Raw genomic sequence first — 22,398 nt, 5'->3', positions numbered from 1 at the left:
GGATCAATTATACAAATGTAAGCACCAGGAAACAGAGGTATAAATCTTCATGACCTTGTATTTGAATGTAGTTTCTTACATATAGTGGCAAAATTATAAACAACAAATGAAACCATTGGAAATTGGACCATGTAATAAATAAAAACTTTGTTTCAAAGAACATCATTATAAAAGTGAAAAGGAAACTGAGAAAATGGAGGAAAATATTTGAAAATGATATGCCTAATTTAGGACTATTATCCAAAATACATAAAGAACACATTTAATAAGATGAAGACAACTCAATATAAAAATGGGGAAAGAACTTGAAGAGAAATTTCTCCAGAAAAGATATACTAATAGCTATAAGTACATGAAAAGACAGTCAACATTGTTAATGTTCAGGAAAATGCAAACAAAACCAGAATAAGATACCACTTTGTATCCTTAGGATGGCTGTAATGATAACGACGATATTTATGAAAGGTAAAAAAGCATCAACCAGTTTGGAAAACAGTTTGGCAGTTCCTAAAAAGGTCAAACATGGAGAAACCATATAACCCAGTCATTTACAAGGCATATAATCAAGAGAAATAAAGTATACATGTATACAAAAACTGGTACGCAAATGTTTGATGCAGCATTATTCATGATAACCAAAATGTGCAAACACTTAAGTATCAATCAATTGAGGAGTGGATAAACAAATGTGGCATATTCATATAATGGAATACAAATCATCCATAAAAAGGAAATAAGTTCCCAGCACCCAAAAAAAAAAAAAAAAAAGGAAATAAGTACTGGTAGGAAGATGCTATAGTGAACTTGAAAACACTCATTAAGTGAAATAATACCTAAAGTTTCCATTTATATGAAATGTCCAGAATAGGTAAATCTATAGTAGATTGGTGGTTGCCTGGGTTTGAGGGCAGTGGGAAGGAATGAACAGTAACTGGTAATGGGTACAGAGTTTCATTTTGCGGTGATGAAAATGTTCCAAATTTAATTATATTTATGGTTGCACATCTGCATAAATATTATAAAAACCAATGAATTATAAAATCTAAATGGGTGGATTATATGCTTTGTGAGTTATATCTCAATAAGAAATAACCAGAAACTTTGGGGATCCACAGAGCAGGGCATAGCCCCTTAAAAAGTCATATATTACCATGAAACATTTGAGGTAGAAATGGCAGCTTGTGGGTTTTAGTTAGAAAGATGCATGAAAGAAATCTAAAATTCCTTGTAGAATTCTGTGGAGGATGCAGAAGGCAGCTGAGGATTAAGTGGCAGCCTACCCACTAGGCAGTTGCTGTGGCATAAGGAAACAGCCCCAAAGAAGATTCATCTGTGCGGTGGATAGTCAAAGTCAGGACCTGGATGGAGGACATGACTGAAGTTCAGAGGATTAGCAGCACCACTGGGAGTTGAGGTAGGAATGCTGGACAGTCAGTATGAAGAGACAGCAAAACTTCCTAACAGTCATTGTGCATTGCTCATACTGAGAGAATGAGCCATAAATGGTGGACATTTAAGTAGTGGAGAGTGTGAGACGAAAAGAGCTACACTTCAGCCAATATAGAGCGGAGGTTATGGGGCTCAGATTTTGCTCCTCAGCACAATGAGTGAGTTGGAAACTTAAATTGAATGTTTGCACAAAAGAGACTTTTAATTCAGAGCAGACTTTTACATTTTAATTAACAGTGTTAATCCTCACCCTGCCCAACCTGTGCCTCCAATCAACTGGAATAGGTAGGTGTTCCAGAACATGATGAGATTAGTTGTAGGAAAACAACTATATTTTTATAATTAAACTTAGAGGTGGGGTATAATAGTATATACACCCCAATAGATGTGTAGGAGATAGTAGATGAATTCTTTAATGAAAAGAGACAAGACAAAAACAAGTAAAGATTTTCCAAACTATAGTTGACACCTTTATGTTTTTGTTGCTCACAACTCCCCTAACTGCCCCACATAATATTCCTTTCAATCATCTCCTCCCTGAAAAGCTTTCCTTTCTAACCTACAACTAGCTAGCTCTATTATATCTTCCACATTCAGTGCAGATATTGGCTTATGTAAACCTCATTAAAGAGTTTATAAAACTTTGTCTCAAGGAAACAGACAGCAAAACAACATTCAATTAGCTTGTATTCAAGTTGATGATAGAAGATATAAATGAAACAACTAGAAAACCATCCAAGGCAGATCTTGGTGCATTGGCTCATAAACGTGTTCATTAGATAAAGCAGGGATTTAGAAAGGGAAGAACAGCTTTGTACGAGGGAAACAAAAACTGATGCATCAATTTGAATTGAAAAGTAGGTAAAGAGTTTCAGAATTTACTCCCATATTCATTAAACATAAAAGTGAGCTAATCACTACCTCCACCATCGCGACTACGGGTCATATGTGTACAAGGTTAGATCAAAGTAGTAGCTAAGAACATTACATTCTGCAGTTGTTCAAGGATGACAATTGAGTAAGTTTGATGACAGAAGATAAAAATAACACTTGTTTGAGCATAAATGGCAGATTTTTTTATATTTATCTATGTGAACATTTCTCATCTCACCTATACCCCCAGAAATCTAAGAAACTGATTTTACAACATTAATAAATTTACTATTTCATCAAATTATAATTATTGTTTTCTAAAATTCAATTTCCAGTTTTAACACATAGTAAATAATGTGCATAACCTCTGATCAATTAGTGTTTCCACAGTTGAATAAACAAAGCGTTTGACAAGAGTTAATAGCAATTTGGAGGTAGACGAAAAAGCAGAAATGTTTACAATGAGTGTGCTTTGTTGACAAAGAGACTATGGCCTATTTATGTTTTTATTTAAAAGAAATGTGGATTGTACTGTCATGTATAACTAAAAAGAACCAATTAAAAAAAAGAAATGTGGAATCTTTAGCTGCCAGTTTGACAGTCAGTTACAAAGAGCAGAAGGCACCTTAATGTTTCCTCTGGAGGGTATTATCTCTGCACTCCAGTATCAGTAGAGGGTAGAAACACATGTGCTCTATCATACTTTGACCTTTATACTTCAAGAGTATCCTGACAAGGTCAGTTTTCCTATGTAGTATGCACGTTGTATAGTTGTTAAAAAATCATTTTCACAGAATTTGTTCTGTGGATTTCATTTATGTTTAAATGAATGTTTGTTTCTATACTGGAGACACTGCAAGAAAACAAGGCCAGGAGAGGCATTTCCTCAAAGGCTAAAAGGAGATATTACCACCACCACCACCACCACTGCCACTTCTTGCCAGGGGATTTAAAAAGTATCTTGAAACTCAAGGTTAGAATGGGAGATAAGCCAAGCTTAGGAGAAGTTAACATAGAGAAAAAGGTTACTTGTCCCCACCCCCTGCCTTTTAGCCAACCTGTGCAACAAGGCACTTCAGATGAGTAACCCCTAGCGGTCAGGTAATGATGTCTTTTCTGCAATCATTACATTTGGTTTGTCAATTTTATTTATGTTAGTGAGGTTTGAGATTGGAATTAAAAATCCTTGGGAGAAAAGCTATTTTTGTAAATTCAGCTGGAATGTCCTTGTCTTTGGGTTTCCCATTGCATCAGTCCCTGAGCCTGGTACGATAGCCATAATAGTGTTTTGTCTTTTAGATTAAATGCAGAACTAAGGACATGACTTCTGGTGCTTATTAAAGATTCCTTGCTATTTTCACAAGAGTAGGGGCGTTAGACTCTTGTCTACTGGCCAAATTCTAAATTGGGAGATTACATTCTGCTTTCTTAAATTCCCCTTGCAAAAGCAGCCATCCATGGTATCCTACTTTGCTTCCTGTGCTAAACTGCAGTGTGAAGTCATTAAATGGCTCTGGTTTTCTGGTCTACAAGTGATCACTTTTTAGTGGGGTGGGGAGTAAATCAGTTCCTATTATCTAATATTGTATTTGATTCAGTTTCTTTTTTCTAGTTTTATTGAGGTGCAATTGCCAAGTAAAGTTGTATGTTTCATGTGTATGAGTTGATGTTTTAATTTATGTATGTATACATTGTGAAATGATCACCATAACCACCCTGATTAAGGTACTCATTACCTCACATAGTTAACATTTTTTATTTCTTTCAAAAATTTATTTTTATTTTTAATTGACGTATAATATTTGCACTTATTTAAGGAGTGTGGTATTATATTTTGATACATGTATACAGTGTGTAATGTTGATTCAGTTTCAAACAAATTTAAAAAGTAGGATGTGATAATTAAGGGTAAGTTACAAAATACTCTAACGGCATATCAGTTATTGTGGTACTTTTAATTTTTGAAACCAATTTGCTTTATTTTCTGCAACATAAACGAGAAAATAATGCATTTGATTACTCCAATAGTACTTGACAATGAATTGTTATTTGCCTCAAACATAAGGCTAATTTTAACAGTGATGACAAGGTTTGAGGAGATGAAATCACATTGCACAAACCAGTTAAACCATCTTTATTTGTCTTTGTATTACATCTAACCATTCCAGACAGTTGATCTATTTTATAAAATATTATAAAATATTTTGGAAGGAGATGGTTCATCTTGGCTTAGTAACATATTTTAGTGTCTCTCAATCTTTTCTTAAAAACTAAGTTCTTATTTTTGTTTAACCTCAGTTCCACCTACTATAGTTTAATGTCACTATCCTTTGTCCATCACTAACCTTGTAATTACATATTCCTATTGAGAGGTAGTGTGGCATAATAGCATAGTTTTTAGAATCAGACATGCCTGCATTCAAATCCCGGGTCTGTCAATTTCTCTGCATGTAACACTGGACAACTTACTTCTGAGGTTTAAATGAGCAACCTCAGAGCCTTGCTGTGAACAGCAAATGAGATATTATTTTGAAGGACCATGGGATAAGACAAAAGAATGGTACTGGGCAACTAGAAAGCACTCGATAAATAGTTGCTATTTTTCTGATTATGTGCTCCAATCTGACAATTTATAAACTCCTTGAGAGTGGGAAGCATACTTCCTGTGTATGCCCTGGATTTCAACAAAAATGCAGTGTTGTGAGCATAGTATGGTGCAGAGGCTCAATATTTACTCAATGAATACACTTTTTTTTCAGAGCGGAAAGAACAGTCCCCAGTTATTTGCAAGATCCCACACACTTAGATCAAAGGTGTCAGAGTCAATCAGTCTTCTGCTCTTTACAAATATGCAGATAACTGACTTTGTGGAGATGTTTTGGCATGGTGTGGATAGACACAATGCAAATGTACTTTCTATCAGGTTTATTTCTATGAATTTTCACGTCTGATTATTGTCATTTAAAATTTTTTTTAGTTGTAGATGGACACAATACCTTTATTTATTTTTTTATGTGGTGCTGAGGATTGAACCCAGTGCCTCACACATGCTAGGCAAGCACTGTACCACTGAGCTACAACCACAGCCCTGATTATTGTCACTTTAAAGCTGCATCTGAGGTGCCCTGAATGGGACTGACTCATATGCCTTCTCATTCATCCAAGCATTTTTTAATTGAGAATTAAAAAAATGAATATTAAGATGTATCTAATTACATACCTGAACAAAATCTTCCAATTGGTGACTAAATACACTACCTGATCTATTTACCTCTTAGATGTGTGCATTACAGATGTTTGTTGAATTGTTTTGCTCCCAAGCCCACCCCCCCAAACCTGGAAAGCTCACTGATGTAAGTCTCAAAGCACCATTAACATCTTTGAACCAGTGAGGTGTTGGTTAGGAATTTATCTTTTACTTTTGAACGTTTTCACGGGGCTAGGAGCAGAACTTGGGAGAAAAAGAACAAGATATATAGACTCAGTGGGTTTTAATATTTGTCAATTTGGAAAGAGTATTCCTTTTTTTTTTTTTTTAACCACAATCTCGGAAGCCCCCCTGGTGTACTTTTAGGTTGGTATTAAAGACACCGCAGTGTGACTTTTTCCCCCCCGGATTGCTTTGTGTATACTCTACGGGGGCGGTCTCAGGTGTGGAGCTGCCAGGAGCACCTGCTTGCTCACACCCCAACAGGTCAGAAACCAGCGTATTTGAGGCCAGGTGGCTCAGGTTCCACGTAACTGGGCTCAAGTGTCACTAACACTACGTGCAGCAGGGTCACAGAGCTGTGCTTTGGGACTTGGATGCTTACTTCGGACTTTCTCTTTTCTTCTCCCTCCCCCTCCACCACTAGTTTCCCTTTCCCTCTTTCCTCCGCCGGCGTGCCCACCTCTTCCCTTTGCTCCCACTCTCCACTGTCTCGTTCTCGTTTCCTTCACCTTCCTTTCTATTCGATTTCCTGTCTTCCATCCTCTGTCCGCCCTACGGCTTGGGCTCTGAGGAGGCACAAGTCGGGCGGGACAGGCGCGAGGCGCCGAGCCACGAAAGTGCGTGGCGCGCGCCGAAATGGGGGCGCGCGCGAGCAGCCGCGTGGCTCGGTAGTCAGGCCTGGGAGCGGCGCGCGCGCACCCCGCGAGCCCCCAGCGCGCCCCCGGCGGCCGGGGCCGCAGCGTGCTCGCCCCCGCCGCCAGCTCGCCTCACTTATGGGTCGGAAGCGCTGCGTGGGGGAGACTGTTCCAAGATGGCGGCGGGTTGCTGTGGGGTGAAGAAGCAGAAACTGTCCAGTTCGCCCCCCTCTGGCTCGGGTGGCGGTGGTGGCGCCTCCTCCTCCTCCCACTGCAGCGGAGAGAGCCAGTGTCGAGCTGGGGAGCTGGGACTAGGAGGCGCCGGTACGCGGCTCAACGGGCTGGGAGGTCTAACCGGAGGAGGTAGCGGCAGCGGCTGTACCCTCTCTCCCCCCCAGAGCTGCGGCGGCGGCGGGGGGATCTCACTGTCGCCACCTCTGAGCTGCGGAGTAGGGACCCTACTTTCTACCCCGGCCGCCGCCACCGCTTCCTCGCCCTCCTCATCGTCCGCCGCCTCGTCCTCATCGCCGGGCTCCCGGAAGATGGTGGTGTCAGCGGAGATGTGCTGCTTTTGCTTCGATGTGCTCTACTGTCACCTGTATGGATACCAGCAGCCCCGGACCCCCCGATTCACCAACGAGCCCTAGTGAGTACCGTGCCCTCCGCCACCCTCTCTCGCGCGCTCGGGATGGGGCTCAGAGTTGAGGCAAAGTGCGAGTCCGCCTCCCCGCTGGCGGCTGCCCCTACCCCTCTAGTTGCCCGGGTCCCCAGAGCCCCTCGTCCTAAGTATGGGCACCCCGCGCTTTCTTCCCCACGAGGCAAACACCCCACACTTGGAGCAGGTTGCTGCTACAAGAGATGGCCCTCTGGCTTCCAGAGGTGTACGCTTTCTCTTTGCGAGAACTTCGAGGAGTTTTGACCCCTTCCTTCTCTCCTTGCCACCCCTCATTCCCCACTCTGCCCAGTTTTTGGAGATCTGGATTACTCAAGGTGCTGACCCCTTACTTTGGTTTCCTTTACCTCATGTGAAAGCCTCGCCAGCCTTCCCACGCCGCGTACCTTGCACATGGAGAGCTACTATCCCATTGCAGCGTGAAAAACAGCAACTATCCAACTTCCATTCTGCTAGTGATGGAACTTGGCTCCGGAGCTTGAGAGGGTTACCCTTCTTTTCCTCCCGGTTCCCTTGTGCCCTGGGAGCAGGGAGGTTTTTTTTTTTTTTTTTTTAAACAAATTTTCCCTTACTACCTATTTTTATCCGAACATAACCATTAAAATGTGTTTCTAGTGAAGCGAGCGCACCACTGGCTTCCTCACATTTGAAGAGTGAGACCTTTTTTTTCCCCCTTCATTCCACTGTCTGGGTAATAGCTCATTCAAAGAGAGCTGTCCCCACAGAGCCACTGTCAGTTTGTACATTAAGCGTGTATTCGCTTTTGTGTCGATTTCACTTTTGAGAAATCTGTTATACTTAATGATACGAGAAAGAGTTAAACAATCCAACAGTGAATGTGTAGGCATTTTTAGGGTACTTTTGTTTTACCCTTCAAGTGTGTGGTTAGAATTGTTTAAAATAGCACTGTTACAGCTAAAAGCCAGGTTAATTCTAATCCCTGTCCATTTGGATGTGTGGGAGATGGGGCATATGCTTTTTTTTTTTAAATGTGTAAACTGAGTGTAAACTGACTTTTTGAGTTAAATGCTAGACAGAATGTAAAGACTAAGAGAGGACAGGATGGGGAAAAGGACGATTGTTTTTATTATGAGCACTTAGCATCAACAAGAAAAATAAAAGGAAAATTTTAATGGAACTCATACTGAAAAGCATCAACCCTTTTCCTAGTTAAGACAAGTGCCCCTTGTTTCCCATATCATAAATACCTGAATTCGTGTTCTTTTTAAACTGCTTTTTTAAATTTTGTGAGATTAGAGAATTGAACAACTACTGATAAGTATAAACACTTGTGCCTAGACTAAAAATCTTAAATTAATATGTAAAGTGGAAATTGCAATAAAATGTCCTGGAAATTGTGCATTTGTATTTTGTTTTCTTTGGCTTTGATATTTTAAATGTCTTTAATTTTGTATGACTCCTCTGTGATCTTGCATTTTCTTTTAGACTTGGTTCATCTTGGGGCATTGTTCATGAGAAATATATGAAAAGACATCCAGGCAGATACTTTGTCAAATAAATAAAGTATAGTTATAAATTTCATAGTGTTAATTCTAGGAACTTAAATGCTAATTCCACACCTTAACCAATTTATTTTTTGGTTGAGAAGCATAATTCATTTTGAAAAGACTGCCATGCAAAAGAATCTATAAAATCTTTATTAGCTTGAGTCACTTATTTGTGACTTTTCTGTCTTCTCTTGGATGTCTGTGATGTAGCAAGACTAGTTGTGGGGTGATAACTTGGGTTGACTATGCAAAGTCATGGGACTGTAAAATTTCACTCCTCTTTAGTTCTTGAGCTGTTACATGAGTTTGGCAAAGGCTGTTTTAGTATTCATGCTCCATTGCTTCAAAGCATATGAGAACACACTTTCAGGAGGTGCAATTTTCACACATTTTAAAGTGAGTTTGGGTTAACTGAATGACTATAACAAGAATTTTAAGAGGAAAGTGAGCTTGACCACTTCATACAGAAAATTCTTTTTGAAAATATCATTTTAACAGTGGCCACTTTGTACACATATTCAAGTATTTGCTTTTTTTTTTTTTTTTAAGACCCCAGCTGGTGAATTTATTTTTCAAGGAATTAAGCAGATAAATAAAACACTTTTGACCACTGTATATATGTTGAAATGGTGGTGGAAGAATAATAACTATTATCAGTAGACCTTGAGTATGTAGTGTATTTTACAGAACGGCCAGTTTAGAGTGGACCCTGAACATGACCAAGCAGAGAATGAAAGTTCACTTATGTGGAAAGAGGACTGTGTCTTAATTTCATTTATCTTAAAATCATTTTCGAAGTGTACTAATCATTTGTCAATGTCTTAGAAGCCACCACACATTTTTCTGTTTTACATACTTAATAGTATTGTATGCTTATTAGTGTGGCATTGTGCTAGGTGCTATAAGGCATAAAGAGACATTTTAGGCTTATTTCTTAGAGTGACTAGTATCACGTCATGAGTAGTGTGTTTCAGGTCCTGTCTCTGTTTTCCACCAGAATATATGTTTTGGGCAACTTTCAATTCTCATATGTAAAAAGCACACTGTTTTCATTCCTTCCCAGGACCTTTTGGTCAGAATATCTGTAATGGTGAAATCTGACTTTTATAGGTTTCAAAGATGTAGATCCACCAGTTAACCTTCCACTCTGAAAGGTTATTAGAAATTTCAAGTGATCTAGGTTTTTCAGGGTTGAAGGAGATGTCAGTATATGAACAGGATGTGTAGATTCAAATTCTTCACTGTAGCTGTTTTCGAATGCCTAACCTACTACAGAGAACACATTGGACTACAGAAATAAGGTTTCAGAATGAGCAAAACATATCTTTAAGTGCATTTTACTACTCAAAAACCAGAACTCTTGGATTTATTTGTGAATGAGCTCAGTTAGCCATTTAGAGAGTGGTACTGGGCATTGAACCTAGGGCTGCTTTACCACTGAGCTACATTCCCAGCCCTTTCATTTTTTCTTTTTAAATTTTGAGACAGGATCTCGCTAAATTGCTAAGGGTGGCCTTGAACTTGTGATCCTCATGCCCTAGCCTCCCAAGTCGCTGGGATTACAAGCTTGTGCCACCACGCCTGACTGGATAGTCATTTTATAGGAACCTGTTTGCTACTATAAAGGAATCCACTGTGCCAGGTGTTGAGCCAGTTAGACTCCACAGCAGTCATTCTCAGCCTTGGCTACACATTGGAATCGCTAGGAAGTTAATATAAATACGGATGCCTGGGTTCCAACTGCAGAGATTCTGATTTAATTATCTTGTGGATGGGTCCTGGGAATCAGGATTACTAAAAGCTCCCCAGGTGATTTCATTGTGTAGCCAGGGCCCAGAACCTCTGGTTATCTTCTACATCTTTCTCTTGAGATTCAAATTAATTTGGCCTAGGGTAGTATCCTGGAAGCTGTGAGCTTTATGAGCATCCTGGGTAATTTTGCTGAAGAACTGATTTGGGTAACCCTTGTAATGTGGTCTGCAAAGATGTCACCTGGGAGCTTGTTAGAAATGTAGGCTTTCAGGCCTCACCTCTGACCTGATGAATTAGAATCTGCATTTTAACAGGTTCCCCAGGTGACTCTTAAGCACATTAAAGTTTTAGGAGGAATGAATTTCAAACTTTAGCATACATAGTAATCTCCTGTAGTGCCTGTTAAAACACAAATTGCTGGGCCCGCTTCCCAGAGTTTCAGATTCAGTTGGTCTGGGGTGGGGCTTGAATTTGCATTTCTAACTAGCTCCCTGGTGATGCTGATGCTACTGTTCCCAGGGCCACATGGCAAGAACCACTGGGCTACAGAGAAGTGAGGGCCTGAGTAAGTGTTTGAGTGATTGGGAATGGCAGTTTAGGCTGCCAGTTTCCAGTATAAAAACTTACTGCTTCTCTATCCTTTACCATGTTCATTCTCATATATCATCTGGGAAATTGAGTGCTGCCAAAAGTCTAAGAGTCTGAGATTCTGGGGATGGTTTTGGTTTGGAGATGGAGGACAAAATGACTCTTGGGAACCCATGGTATGATTTTAGGTCCTTTTCCAGAAATTGTTATATGTGAGGGGTACATTTCAGGAGTTAAAAGCAACGTAAAATAGGATATCTTCAAGTGAGTTGTGTTGATTTTGATAAGTAAAACCCCCTCCTGTTCCTATAAACTTTTTCATTTTAAGAATTTCCCTCATTAGCGAAGAAATATAAAAGAATCCTGCTTAAGGTTCTGGGATTGTTCAGTCACATATGCACGTGGTGTGCACACGTGCGCGCACACGCGCGCGCACACACACACACACATTTCCCTGTCTTATGGTTTATTTTTAAAGTACTTCTGAATGTGTCCTTTAAAGTAAGCCTCTTTCAGTCCATAGATGGACCATAAATGTATTAATTTAACATTTATGCATAAAAACATAAAAATAGTATCTACCAAAATTCCACCATTAGAGAAGCACTCTGGAGATTTGACGGTGTCCCCATTGCTCAGTGAGAGCAAGAACCGTCTTGAGGGTGACACCATGTGCCTTCAGTGTTATATTTTTGATGCTGTGTTGTGTGTCACGTGTCCCATGAACTTTTCATTTTAATCCTCTTACCTCCTTTGAAATTAATGCAGTACACCATTTCATTAGATCATAGCACATAGATGGTGCTTTACTGTTAAATACAAGGAAGTGTGGTTTTCTATTGCAATGAATAAAGCATTTTTAAAAAATAAACTTAGGGACATGCAGATTTTGAGAGATTCAGATCAGGTGTTTGAATAGTTAACTCTTTCTTGTCTTGCCACAGTAGTCAAATTACTGCCCCCCAACCCAGGGGCCCGGGATTCGAACCTTTCACATGCTAGTCGGGTGGGCGCTCTACACTACAAGCTCAAATTACTGTTTTTCAGTGTGTTTGGGAGGAGTTGGGTTGTTAGGGGAATAGGCACTTTCTTTCACCAGAACAGTAGCCATCCTATTGCACTATCAAAAGATGATTTGATAATGCAGCTCAGGTTAAAGTGATATTAAATCAGCATCTTAAACAAAAGCTATTATATTCCTATTATGTCTTTTTTTTTTTTGATGAAGACTGACCAGAATAGCTAGAAAATATACCTGTCAATTGCAGATGATGCTACAAGACTTATCCACACTAACATAATGGTACTGACTTTTATTCTCTGGCCATAATGTATAGTTTCTCTTAAATTTTTTTTCTGAAAAATCATTGAACATTTTCAAAGGTATAATAAAGGTGTTTTTAGCTATGGTGACTTATGTTGGAAGACAATTTGATATCCTTTCTTTTACTGATACAGAAGAAGATAGGTATGTCCCCAATTGTCATTTATGTCATAAAAACTGAATGACTTGGAAGGATGAATAAATACAAATTATAAAAATTATTTTTAGGGCTGGAGAGATAGCTCAGCTGGTAGAGTGCTTGCCTTGCAAGCACAAGGCCCTGAGTTCGATCCCCAGTACTGCCAAAAAAAAAAAAATTTTTATATTCATGCATAAAGGCGTATGTAGAACAAAATATATTTAGTTAAAAAGAAAAACTCACTGCTTATTTTACCTTCTCCCCCATTATGGCCAAAGGGAATGATAATCTAGTGCATAATTTTTCCTGCTTATGAACTGTGTTTGTGCTGTGTTGAGGTTCCAATTAATGAGTGGCAGTCAAGAAGGAATCTGCTGGGATCTCCCAGTCCAGTGGGAAGAAAGACCACTACTGAAAAAGTGAAAAATGTTTTGTTAATTCAGGCATGAGTTGTTTTTCTAAGTGTGTGTTTCTCAGAAACATAGTCACTTTCACATTGATATCTTTTAGAACATGTACACTTTTTGAAACTGAATTTGTTATAAACACAAACCTTTTGCTGCAATAGATTGTTTTTGAAGTAAGTTGTACTTCCCATTTATAGATAATTTTACTTTTTAAGAATCTATATGTATGAAACCCTAAAACTTATGTTACAAGATTAGTCAAAGTTCCCAAGTTTTCTGATTTCAATGGGCATTATGCTTTTCTCTCCATGTCACCCATGCTTGCCTGTTTTAAAGCGGCACAATGACCAGGCTTTTACATTTAAATTTTCTTAAATAGTCTCTTTTTCAAACTTGTGTAATAATGTCTCTTTTTGATACTGTTCTGAATCAATTAAGCAAAGTGAGGACCAGCAATAAGACCCAGTAATTGCCAAGAATGGACCTTCAATGTGTAAGCTGTCTTTCCACAATCAGTAATTGGGTAGTTGCTCACAGGACATTGGAGACAGTGTGGGAAGCCAGTGGTTGTGTAGGTGGGAAAAGTAGATTCCTAACAGTAAACTTATTTAGACTTGAACTTCTGTAGTTAGTGTTACTAAAAGAAAAAAAATGACCTACAAGCTTAAGTAGTATAAAGAAAAAAAAAAAACCAAAGGAAGAAGTATGGTATAATAGTATAGTAGGTTGGGTGGAGCATGCTTTATGTTTGGTCCAACTATAAGTGGCATCTTTTGTCTGATGTGTGGGTGTGTTTTCTACAGCTCTTAATGTATCATACTTTCAAGATTGCCCAACCTTAAAAAATGTTAGTGTTGAATAGCTAAGTGGAAATTATATGTCACTGCAAAAAAAGCCTGTTGTTTTTTTAACATATACATTATGCTGAGTTCTGTGGTTGGAAACCAGAGAAATATAAGAAATGGTCCTATTCTCACAGAGCTAAGATAAGGTACCAATAGCAAAAGTTGCTTAAAATAACTATGATGCAATATATACACAATTGTAGATTAATAAGATGTAGATAAACTGCATAAGTATAGACATGACATGGAATATAAGTGTTAAGGGAGAAGGCATTTGGTATGGGATTACTTGAGGCAAATTTTTAAATGGAAAAGGTACAGAGATTACTGGCCAAGATTCAGTGACCAGTAGATCTTGAAGTCTCACATGGTTGTTCTCAAACTGGTTGTCACCACCACACCCCTTGCCACAGTACTTGGGGATTCCCAGCAGCTGTCTTCAGTCAGCAACTTGCGCTTACAGCAGTCTTCACCCCACTCCCTTTTGCTTTGGTCTCTAGGATTGTAAAACTTCAAGGGAATTAAACATGGCCTTTGTATTGGGAACACTCAGAGAAGGCTGGATGGGAGATTGTGCATCTGATTATCGTTTCTTGTATTAGGAAGGGAATGGCAGTTGCAGAAGAGTCCTCTAGAATGTCAGGTAGATTGGAAGAATTTTAAGATGGGGGAAGAACAGCTCGGTCTCAGGTTATGAGGGCAGTATGAAAACCGGCATTGGAAAGTTGGAAAGCTGTCCTGGGACAGTTTGTGAATATAGAAATGTTGCAAAAATTAAGAATTGGAAGAAGTTATCAGCATGTGCAGGGACTCCTACTCCAGAGCCAGGTTTTGTGTAGGAGTGGAAAGATTGCACCTCACCTGTTTTTTGGCTTCCATCATTGCCTCTTCTTTTCTTGGCTCTGTGCCTAGCTATTCTTGTGCTCAGGAAAAGTTTGTTAAACAACTCCATTGGAATGGCTATGAAATTTGATCAGCAGTATGAGAACCTTCCTCTCCCCCTCTTCACCTATTCCCAACTGCATCTAATTTGGGAGAGAGGAGAAGACATGTTGGCTTAGAATTTGTATCAAGTGTAAAGATAGTGGGGATAGCTTTTAGATGAGGGCCTACATACATGTAAGAGGCATTGCAGGAAAACAAGCAAAAAAAAAATCCCAGTTTACCAAATTCCCATTGCTCAGGGGGAAGTGAAAGAGAAAGAGGCTTTGAACATGATTGAGAATTTATAAGGCTGGGGAACCAGGAGGGTGGTGGTGTCACTGAAGGAAAATGGAAAGAAACAAATGGTTGGGCAGGTGAAATTGGAATTCTTAATATGAGCAGTTCCAAGTGTTGGCAGATACTAAATGTCATTTCTTTTTGAATTAGCAGAACCTGGGAGCAGTAACAGAGCTATTGTGGTGTTTTGGTTGGTCTTTTGGGATCACCCCAGTTCCTCTCTCTCTGCAACCAACATTATGATTGAACTGCTCAGAAGGGTAGAGATAGTTTTCAGCTTATTACTGCTAGTAAAAATAACTGGTTTATCAATTTGTAAAGCAGTCAGTGATTCTTACATTTTCTTATGTGTGTATCATAAAATAACCTTCAGAAAAATAGAGCCTTGTGGAGGACTATCTTAGGAACTTGTAGTTTCAGACCTGCAATTAAAGGAAATTTTTGAAGGACTAGGAGTGTTGTCTGGTACTAGATTCTAGGTTCTGTAGTCCTCAAGTTTATAAATGAAGATAGATTGAATCAAACTTTATCTGTTTTGCAGCTTTGCTCAATAATGAAGGATGGTTGTTATCGATAGACAGGATTAGCCATATTACTTTATGATCTTTGCAATCATCAGTGGATGGGCAAATGTGAGTTCTGCGTGAGTCCAGGCCTACTAATATTAGTTTTTTTCAATAAGGTCTGTGATAGTCTTGATGATTCTTGCCTTTCCCCTATCTGTTTCATTTTACAGATAATCCACAATGTGACCCAAAGCCACATGCAGTGCTGGGAGAGCACAGTTGACTGTTTTATGCAATATCCTGCCAGAAGATGCTGACCAGCTCTCTAGTAATGGAAAGTAGTGAGATTGACTTAACAGCCTATATAGTTTGCCTTGCCATTCCATATATTTTAATGTGATTTGTAAGCATATGACATGCAATTCTAGATACATATCTTCTCTTGGGATTTTGGATTACTGTAAGGTGGTAACATCAAATACTCTGCTTTACTTCTAGTGTTAGTGGATCTTTGTGTCATTCTTGCAGAATGGACTCTGAAAACTTCATTTTGGTGCTGTTGTCCTGGGGGGATCTCACAGCACTGTATCTGGTCAAAGAAATGCTCATGTGCTAGTCATATTAGTGTGTTTCTTTTTTGTGACATCATTACTTCTTTCTTACACAGGCAATTATAGGTGGTTTGAGATGCAAATTAAGTTAGGTAGCTGGTAAAAGTTGGACCTCAGTACACATCTCATTAACAAAATGCAAATATCCTGTGTGTGCTGATTTTGAACAATGTTGAGGTAAGTGTTCAGATGAGGGTTGCTCTTTTACATTCTTTTTTATGTGGTAAGTGGAAGATGGTATTAGTGATTTAGTGACTTATTCACCAAAGAAAAAATCTCATGAAAACTTCTTACCTTTCTCCATGTTAGAGTAGTGCTCTTAGCACATTTCATAAATAGCCCCATGATAAAAACAAAATAAAAAACCTTGTCCTGACTTCTTTTGCATTAAAACAAGCAAAAAAACTTGCTACTAGCTTGACCAGGTACTTGATTTTGTGGAATAGCTCTTTGTAGTTAGGACTAGATGTGGGGCAGTCAGTAGTTAACATTTTTTGTTCAGTTCAAGGATCCGTCTACTCCCACACTTTTCTACTTGTCAGTTCAAAAATCCCTCACAAGAACAAATGGGAACGATATGGCTTCTATTTCTCTGACACTAATGAGGTGATATGTGGTTTGTGGTGTTTTAATCCACAAACTCCTCCAACTACTACCCTGTCTGGTGAATTGTTTTGCAGAAATCTGCTCTTCTACACAAAATGTGTTGGCTATGTAGAGAAAGGGAGTCACATAGGACTGGAGGCAGGAATAGAGGGCACCTGGGAATCAGGGAGGGAGAAAAATGAATTGTAGTTAAATGAGGTGAAACCCGGATTCAGGGCAGAAAAGGGAGACTGAACACATGACCTGGAGAGGAGTGCTTTAAGAAGCATGTTTTATATTATATACACTTAGATGTCCCTTCTTTAGGGTCAGTGGCCATGGCACACCTGTTAAAAAATTATAGCAGAAACGAATGTACAGGCTGAAGTTTAATAACAAAGGTATGGTACTTCCAACAGACCACATTGAAAACTATTTATATGGTTTTCATATGTATATGAGGCCTGTACACAAGTTTGGGAGTTATGAGACAAATCGCTTTAGAATACCTCAAACAGCATAAGTGTTTCTGGTCATTACTATCATTTTTCTTAACTTGTCTATGAACATAGTTACAAATCCTCAGGTATTCAGATATAGCTAATTTTAGGCTGTTGTATTTATTTATTTATTTTTTCATACTGGGGATTAAACCCAGGGATGCTTTACCCCTGAGCTACATTCTCAGCCCTTTCTATTTTTTATTTTGAGACAGTCTCATGGAGTTGCTTCAGCCTCACTAATTTGCTGAGCCTGGCTTAGAACTTACATCCCTCTTGCCTCAGCCTCCTGAGTCATTGGGAGTATAGTTGTGTGCTGCAGTGCATGACCTGTGTATTTATTTAGTAAGCTTATTTTATATAATTTGCTCCCATTTATTTGTAAAAGCCAGAATTATAGGACAGATAATATTAAAGGATAGCTCCGCTTACAATTTCTTCTTCTTTCTTTCTTTCTTTCTTTCTTTTTTTTTTTTTTTGGTTGGGGTTGTACTGGGGATTAAACCCAGGGCCGCCCAAATGTTAGTCACACATCTACCACTGAGCTATAGCCCCAGCTCTCACCTGTAATTTCTGATTGCCTATGGAATATATTTATACAAAGGCACATACCTATATCTTCTGTATTTTGTCTCTAGTGTGTCTTTTAAAAAAATTTTTTTTTAGTTGTCAGTGGACACAATACCTTTATTTTACTTATTTATCTTTATGTGGTGGTGCTGAGGATCGAACCCAGTGCTTCACATGTGCTAGGCGAGCACTCTACCACTGAGCCACAGCCACAGCCACAGCCTCTCTAGTGCCTCTTAACAGTACTTGCCTTTACACATTACATTGCCCACTACATTCTTATGAAAAATTAGAATTTCAATCATTTTGGATTAAGCAGTTTATATGCATGTATGCTGAGTTTTGTTTTACTGTGGTAAAATATGAGATCTGCCCTCTTAACAAATTTAAAGTTTACAGAGTTGTTAATTATAAGCACAAAGCTTAGCTTACTTTTTAAAGGTGCATAATAGTGGCTCTACCCAATGCAACTAATTTTTCATAGGAATTTTGGGACTTCTTTAAAAATTAGTCTTACAAACATGTACTAGAGATGCATAGAGCCTGCTTACAAGAAAACCTAATTTAGCCTTTGAGGTATTTTTCCAAACTTATTAAAAATTATGAATAAATTAGATTAAAGGCATTAGAATCAGAAATGGCCATTTTTGAATGTGTTTCAAACTACTAGCATTTCAGTTAGTATTTAACCTCACATTTATCATTTACTTTATTAGCATACTTAATACCAGCTGCTTTTATTTGAGAGGAACTTTTCTATCTTTCCTTTTATTCTACTCATCCACTGTTCTTTAGGGCTTTCTGACGAATTTGCTAATAATAATGTAAGGAAACATCTTTGACAGATAGAAGCTTTTGCCTTTGTTCACCTACTTTCAAAGGTGGAAGGACTAAGGCATTAAAGGAGAACATTATTTTTGACAGTTTCTGAGGAATATTTCTGAGCAAATGTACTTTCTAAAGAGATGGAAAATTGGAGGATAAATTGCATAATGGATATAATAGGTAAGGCCTTTAAATCCCTATGTGTGTACATAAACCACTTTAAGTTAAGCAATTCTTGAAATTGCTGCTTATAGTGTACATACTTGTTTCTAATGAAATGATCTCATCTGTATGTGGCAGTGGCATCTGCGAAAAAATAGACGTGGTCAAGTCATGGATCTTGAAATTGTTTTTGGTTCTTTTGTCTATATAACCACTATAAAGTTCTTTATTATTAGCAGGGTTGCACATATTTTAAATTTTACCAGTAAATTGTAATGTGTCAATTGTGATTTTGGAACATTTTTAAACTAATTCCTTTTAGGGATGTCTTTACAGTTCTAAATAAGAAAGTAGAATTTCCACCACAATTATTCCTTTGCTTAGAGACTTTTAAAATGGACATTTGTTCAAACAAAAGATTTATTTGCCAGTGTTATCTTAAGATGGTTTGTTTTACATCAATACTTACCTCTTATTCTAAGCTAATATTTTCTTCATATTATGGCTAATTCTAATATTTCAGTTCAAGTAATATAGTTGTAATGGGCAGAACACTCTGCTAGGCTCCCTTTTGGTTATAGGTTAGAGGCCTGTAAAAGAAGCATAAACCATACTTCCTGTCCCTAAAAAGCTTGCAGATATGTTGAGGAGACAATATTCATGAAACAAATAATGAAATCACATATGATTCAAGGCTAAATGAGAGTGATAGAGGCAAGAGGTCTTTAGGGAGTTTGAACAGATGAACATAGGCTGGGGATTACATAGAAGGGCTTCAAAGACAAAGTAGGATTCAGGCTGGATAGAACTTTCATAGATGGAAAAGGCATTCTAGGCAAGGAAACAACAGAGGTCAGAATGAGCATTTTACAATGGTCAGTGGGTACCAATCAAAGGTAGATTGAAATGATGGAGAACCTAGCAAGAAAGGGCACCTGTCAGGAGTTAGCTGTAATTCAGGCACTGGGAAATGAAGATCTACCAGTTGACAATTTTCAACTAGTAATGGCCTGTAAATTGCCTCTTTCTTGGTAAAGTTTCCTTTTTGTTCAGTTAATTATGCTTCAGCAGTTCCTTTAATGTCACGAATGTCGTGAAGGCTGGACAAGAGACTGGGAAATAACACAAGCAGGCGTCTGCTGTATAGACAAAGTGCTTTCATTCATCAATACACATTCAGGACAAGTCAGTTAGAGTAACGTTGGTTATATCACACTTGCCTGAGTGCCTTCTGTGTTCAGTGTTCTTTTTTTCTTCTAAACTCAGTGTCTCAAATGTGAAGTTGGAAAAATTGACTAGCTACAAAGATTATGTAATTTAAAAAAATACTCTAGTTATTATAGAATAAAATGGTTTCAACTACTTTTTTCTCCCCAAATTAATGAAGAAATTTTACTTGGATATTGAAAATTTAGCAATGTAGGTACTGGGAATTGTAATAATTATATTAAGATTGTGTACTAATTATTGAATAATACAATCTATGAAATTAGTTGAAACATTGATTAGTCTAATGGGTATGTTCCTCATGGTTCTTAGCATGCCCTATTTATGATTGCTACAACTAACTCACTCTCTCTCTCTCTCTCTCTCTCTCTTTGGTACCAGGGGATTGAACCCAAGGATATTTAACCACTGAACTACATACCAAGCCCCTTGTATTTAAAAAAATTTATTTTTGCTTGTAGATTGACCCAATGCCTTTGTTTTTTATATGTTTATATTTATGTGGTGCTGAGGATCAAAACCAGTGCCTCACAAGTGCTCTGCCACTCAGCCCCAGCCCCAGTCCCCCTTTTTATTTTTTGAGACAGGGTCTCATTAAGTTTCTTAAGACCTCACTAAATTGCCGAGGCTGGCTTTGAACTTGGATCTTCCTGTCTGACACAAACTATATATAAATAAGCAAAATGTGTAAAGGTTTTATACTATTATTTAGGAACAAAATTCTAAAATAGTGTCTTAAATTAGAACAACATTTTTAAATTATATTGAACAATGATTATTCTTTAAGGAGAAAAGGAACAAAATTAAGAGTTCATTAGCTAGCTAATGATACATCTTTTTTATGATATATCTTTAATTATATTGAGACATAAGGTTAAGCCTAAAAAATTTCAGTTATCACTGTAAAATATTATTTTAGTAGCCCCTTTTTATTCCCTGGAATGTGATTCAGAATATAAGGAAATTATAGAACTTACTACAGGTTCTAACCACATAAGCATTAACATTATGTCAGCATACTTAACAGTGTTCTCTATAGTATAGTCCATTTGTGTTTATAAGTAAATGACAAACATCATTACTCTATGTACATGTATGATTACGCAAATGGTACGACTCTACTTCATGTACAGAGAAACAAGTTGTACCCCATTTGTTTACAATGAGTCAAAATAAATAAATTGTAAAAAAAATTAGTAAATGAATACTTCCTCATGTCATAGGTTAGAATTATGAATATAATATGAATTATATTCTGAATCACATTCCAGGGAATAAAAAGGGGCTACTAAAATAATATTTTACAGTGATAACTGAAATTTTTTAGGTTTTAACCTTATGTCTCAATATAATTAAAGATATATCATAAAAAAGATGTATCATTAGCTAGCTAATGGACTCTTAATTTTGTTCCTTTTCTCCTTAAAGAATAATCATTGTTCAATATAATTTAAAAATGTTTAATAATGATGTGAAGAAGTGTTATGTATTGAGAAAAATAAAATACTTTTTAATAGAAGTTGATGAAGATATGGATATTGACCTATGTAGTGGTTCTAGACTCTTGCTATGTAATAGGATAGGAGACCAAATGGAATCTTGCAGTTCTCAGTACAGACCATAAAAACGTTCCTGATAACTCTTAATATGCTGAAATCTTTATTAACAGAGGTGGTTGCCCTCATCAGGGAAGAGGGAGGTAACTTTGTTTATAGAGAGTTGAACCATTTAGATGTCAACTTCATTTTTCTCAGGCTTCAAGCAAAGTGCATTTTAATTTGGCAGTGACCTCCATGGAGTACAACACAATTGTTGAAAAAAGTCAGTGACTTTCCATTTTGGCTGTGGTAAGAGAACAAGTAAATCTTGTTTTAAAGTGAAAAAAATGTGTGTGGGTCCAATGGGTTCTGGTTCCTGCCTCTATCAAGCTGCAACTATTAGAACCATAGTTTGTGTTTATTTCAGTTCAGTCTGGAAAAATTCCAATCAGTTCTTAAAAGAGGAATGGTTTAGTCTTGAAGCTTTCTTTCACTTTCATGAAGTTATAATTATTAACCATCTCATAATAAGCCCTCATTAACCCTTTGCTAACAAATCATTTCCACTAGCCTAGTATGGCCTTGTGGTGCTTTAATTTTCTCAGAATTGGTATATTTATTTGAATACTTTTCTCTCCCAATCTTTCCACCTCACGTTTGAGGTATAAATGTAGAAAGAGCCTCTCTTCCCCCTTTCTCAACACAATTTCTCTCTTTAGCTTTGCCATTTTCAAGAGCAATAGTATTGAGTGTCTGAAGGCCTGTTAGTACCTGCATTATAGAATTTCCTAAAAATTTTGATTCATTGTACACGAATGGAGTATAACTATTGTTTCTCTGGTTGTACTTGAAGTAGAGTCAGACCATTTGTGTAATCATACATGTACATAGGGTAATGATGTTTGTCTCATTCTATTATCTTTCCTTCCCTTGCCCCCTCCCCACCCCTCATTTCCATCTGCACAATCCACCCTTCTTCCATTCTTCCCTCACCTCCCCCCCGCCCCCGTTATGTATCATCAACCACTTA

General features: G+C 37.9%; 1 protein-coding gene across 3 annotated transcripts in view; it reads left to right on the top strand.

The window, feature by feature from the left end:
• The first annotated feature begins 6,515 nt into the window (after positions 1 to 6,515).
• Ammecr1 (AMMECR nuclear protein 1) overlaps positions 6,516 to 22,398 on the top strand; it is a 114,088-nt gene continuing 98,205 nt past the window's right edge. The window contains exons 1-2 of one of the 3 annotated variants that reach the window (XM_047536969.1): positions 6,636 to 6,711; positions 6,786 to 7,033. In XM_047536969.1, the coding sequence (XP_047392925.1) occupies positions 6,930 to 7,033 (104 nt within the window). In that variant the 5' untranslated portion in view covers positions 6,636 to 6,711; positions 6,786 to 6,929. Of the gene's footprint in view, positions 7,034 to 22,398 lie in introns of all 3 variants that reach the window. The other 2 variants (XM_047536967.1, XM_047536968.1) reach the window with 2 other exon arrangements.

The sequence above is a fragment of the Sciurus carolinensis genome, chromosome X (genome assembly GCF_902686445.1).
Source record: "Sciurus carolinensis chromosome X, mSciCar1.2, whole genome shotgun sequence".
In the NCBI taxonomy this organism is placed as follows: Eukaryota; Metazoa; Chordata; class Mammalia; order Rodentia; family Sciuridae; genus Sciurus; species Sciurus carolinensis.
Note: the sequence above shows the minus strand (reverse complement) of the source record. Positions and strands in the feature narration are given on the sequence as shown.